The following is a 3,509-nucleotide window of genomic DNA, read 5'->3' as shown; positions in this document are numbered from 1 at the left end:
TGTCTTGACTCCATAGAATCAGCTGTGAAACAAGACAAAAAAATGCTAGTTGGACCATCCGATTCTACTATTACACCACAAGTGTTGTAATGTCTGGAAGCAAGAAAAGTGACTTACTTTATTATGAAAATAGAACATGTCAACCAAATAAAAATTACATTGATAAATTGCGTAATTATACTTGTTAATCACTGGACAAAAGCATTAATATGACAACTTGGAACAGTTACTTGAGTACTACACATTTCTTTAAGGGCTCAACATTCTAAAATTTTGACAATATAACAAATATCCTCTAAGTTCGTAGTAATAATGATACGTAGGCTACCATTTGTAAGAATAACAGTGGCAAAAAAGGGCCAACAAATGCCGGTTTAGAAAGAAAAAACTGCAGATATGCTTCCAATTTTAGCAACTCTAGTGGATAAAACATACCTTACCTCCCAAGTCAGGAAAATAGTCAAATGAAAAAATGTACTTCTTATAAGTAGTAGAGATGAAGTCATAAGGATCATGATTCAAGATATTCGGAGAAACATGGTTGGTCTCTCTGTATGATGCGAAGTTGTTGCAGTCAGTAGAAGAGTGACCTGCCCTCCAGGCAGAAGACGAAGGCGGTGACGGCACGTGTGCGTGTTCGGAGGAAGCCGCAGCTCCTCTTCGCATGTCTCCCGTTGTGGCTCGCGTGGGTGGTGGGCTGGTGACGACAGGCGACTCGCGATCGCGATTCCCTGATAGGAGACGATAGGATGCGCTCGCGATTAGTTTCCTAATAATTAGATGTGTTCGTGATTAGTTATCTAATAGGATGCGTCCGTAATTAGTTTCCTAATAATTAGATGTGTTCGTGATTAATTTCCTAATAGGATGCGCTCGTGATTATTTTCCTAATAATAGGATGCACCCGTGATTAGTTTCCTAATAATAGGATGCGTTTGTGATTAGTTTCCTAATAATTAGATGCGTCTGTGATTAGTTTCTTAATAGGATGTGTCCGTGATTATAGTTTCCTAATTGACCAGGCGTGGACTTCATATTTTCCTTCACGGTGGAGTACGGTCAGTCAATGTAAATTGCTAAGTGCACACAGAGAACATATTAGGTTAAGGCTAGCCGTTAGATTAAGTTTAGTGGGACTAATCATGCGGTGGTAATGTATCCGTGTACGTTTTGTGGGGTGCACTTAAAAAAGATTATGTTTGCTCTTTTATAAGTAGTATAGATTCCTGAACGCTCAATAAAAAAATCCTGGTTTTATTTACTTACCCATATATCAATTGTGCTTGCAGGATTGTGTCGGACTGTATGTATTCCAATTAAGCAGAGGAAGCGTGTACCCTATATGATCATTTCTAGTGGTCTTTCTCTATTTCCATGGCTTATCATTGGGCTATCAGAATATTTGAGGAGCTCAAGCAATATTTTTACGCTAATGTTGATTGTACAGAACTTGGGATCTGCCATGGCAGATGTTGTTATAGATGCAATGATTGCAGAGGCAGTTCGATCAGCAGGGTGAGTAATTTTGTGCATCTTGTCTCATCTTATATAGCAAGTACTCCAATACAATGCTTTGAAACCTGAATTATTCTCTTTTCAGGCCAGAATTTGCTGGTGATCTCCAGTCATTATCTTGGTCATCAATGGCCGTAGGGGGGATATTTGGGAGCTTATTGGGAGGATACGCATTGTCCAATCTCCCAATAAATGCTATTTATATTATGTTCTCTGCTCTTCCACTGTTCCAACTAGTTACATGTGTTTTCCTTAAGGAATCTCCAAAAGGATTTGAAAGCACGACAGATAACGCGGCACATGATCATGTTGATGGTCAGAATATTGATAGTGCTTTTGCTGGACAAGGCTCAGGTGAATCTTTTAAATATGAGGGCACTAGGAAGCGAAAGGGTGCTCGTAAAAAGAGCGAAAGGAGATCATTATCCAAACGATCTGAAGCTCATGAGAAGCACAATAAATCAGTTGATTTATACTCATCTCTGAAATCAGCCTTAGTCAGTTTATGCACTGCTTTTAAGCAGCCAGCAATTTTGCGGTAATTAACCCTGCAATTTCATTTTCTCTGATGTTTGCCTCTTTCACTGAAGAGCCTAACCGGTAACTTCCTTTTTTCTTTTCTCTAGACCTATGGCATGGTTTTTCATTTCAAATGCAACAGTTCCAAATATCTCAACAGTTATGTCCTATTATTTTTTTTGACGGTGCTACGGCGGGCTTACGCCAGCCTGAACCATTTTCATTATAGATAAGATTGAGATACAACACGACGGTTAAAACAGATATCACCCGACACATATGAGAAGGAACCAGGAACAAAAAATAGAAGATGGAATAAGGAACAACAGAAAAAGAACCAGAAGCGAGCTATGACAAGCAGCCAACACCAAGAACTTAGCATCCATCACGGACCGAGAAGAGCGGGAACTAGCTTTGTTGGATCCGTCGAAAGGACATCCGCCACCGAGAAGACATAGAGAAGAAGTTGCATGTTACCATGCGATCTCTGCACCTTGAAGAGCTAGGAGATTGTAGCCACCATCGAAGAGCATCCTGCTGCCTAGGAACGTCGCGGCAGAGAAAGCCACAGACCGTGCCGAAGGGCAATTTTCCGCCGAGATAGTCCTACACCTCCTCTGAGCCACACCACGGCCACCATCACAAATAGAGAGAACCATAGCACTCCGCAGGCCACCAAACCTCAAAAGCCACTGAAGGGTGCCGAACGCCGAGACCTCACCGCCGCCACGAGCCCCAAAAAGAGAGGTCAACCATCAGCATAGGATGACCAAGGTACTGGTTGCCGCCACAGAGCACCTCCACCGCCACCGCCCTACAAACCAACAACCTAAACCAACACTCCAACCCAGACATCAGACGACCAACCGCGGATCCCTGGCTCCTGAGACGACGCCCCCAAGGGGGAAACAACATTGAAGATGTCGTCGTCGTCCGATCCAGAGAAGGATATGAGACTTTCGCCCGAAGCACAAAGAAATAGCCGACAACGGTAGCTCCCCAATGATGCCTTCACGAAGGGACACAGCGCCAGGAGACGTCGTCATCACCGTCGCCGACGAGGTCGGCAATAGGCTTTCGCCCGAAGCATCCCAGCCTGGCCGACTCCGCAAACGCCGGCCGCCGAGTCCGGCAGCGCTAGACCTTCCCCTCTCCTGCCAGTCCACGGCGAGCGTCCCCGCTTGGTCCAACAAGAGTCATCCGCAAACAAAGCCGCTCACCTCGAGCACCTGCACAGACAGAGTTGGTTCTGTCTCGGCTGCCACCTGCACCCAACCCCTCACCGCCGTCCACAACACCACACCACCACACGCCTACCCCGCCTACAGCAGCCACCACTGACCCCCTAGCCGCATCCATGGAGAGCACCAGCCGAGCGAGCCACCGCCCCAGAGAGGTCCAGATCTGGGCGAAGAGAGGCACCCAGACCAGGCATGGTAGTCACCAGGGTCACCGCCACGGCCTGCTCCGCCACG

General features: G+C 45.7%; 1 protein-coding gene across 1 annotated transcript in view; it reads left to right on the top strand.

Annotated features, from left to right (window-relative positions):
* The window catches only part of LOC119275650 (probable folate-biopterin transporter 4), an 8,559-nt gene that overhangs the window by 2,000 nt on the left and 3,050 nt on the right, over window positions 1-3,509 (top strand). Inside the window, exons 2-3 of the mRNA XM_037556545.1 lie at window positions 1,290-1,515; window positions 1,601-2,053. Coding sequence (XP_037412442.1) covers window positions 1,290-1,515; window positions 1,601-2,053 — 679 coding nt within the window. The remainder of the gene's footprint in view (window positions 1-1,289; window positions 1,516-1,600; window positions 2,054-3,509) is intronic.

The sequence above is a fragment of the Triticum dicoccoides genome, chromosome 3B (genome assembly GCF_002162155.2).
Source record: "Triticum dicoccoides isolate Atlit2015 ecotype Zavitan chromosome 3B, WEW_v2.0, whole genome shotgun sequence".
NCBI lineage: Eukaryota > Viridiplantae > Streptophyta > Magnoliopsida > Poales > Poaceae > Triticum > Triticum dicoccoides.
The sequence above is the reverse complement of the archived record's forward strand: the minus strand, read 5'-3'. Positions and strand labels throughout refer to the sequence as shown.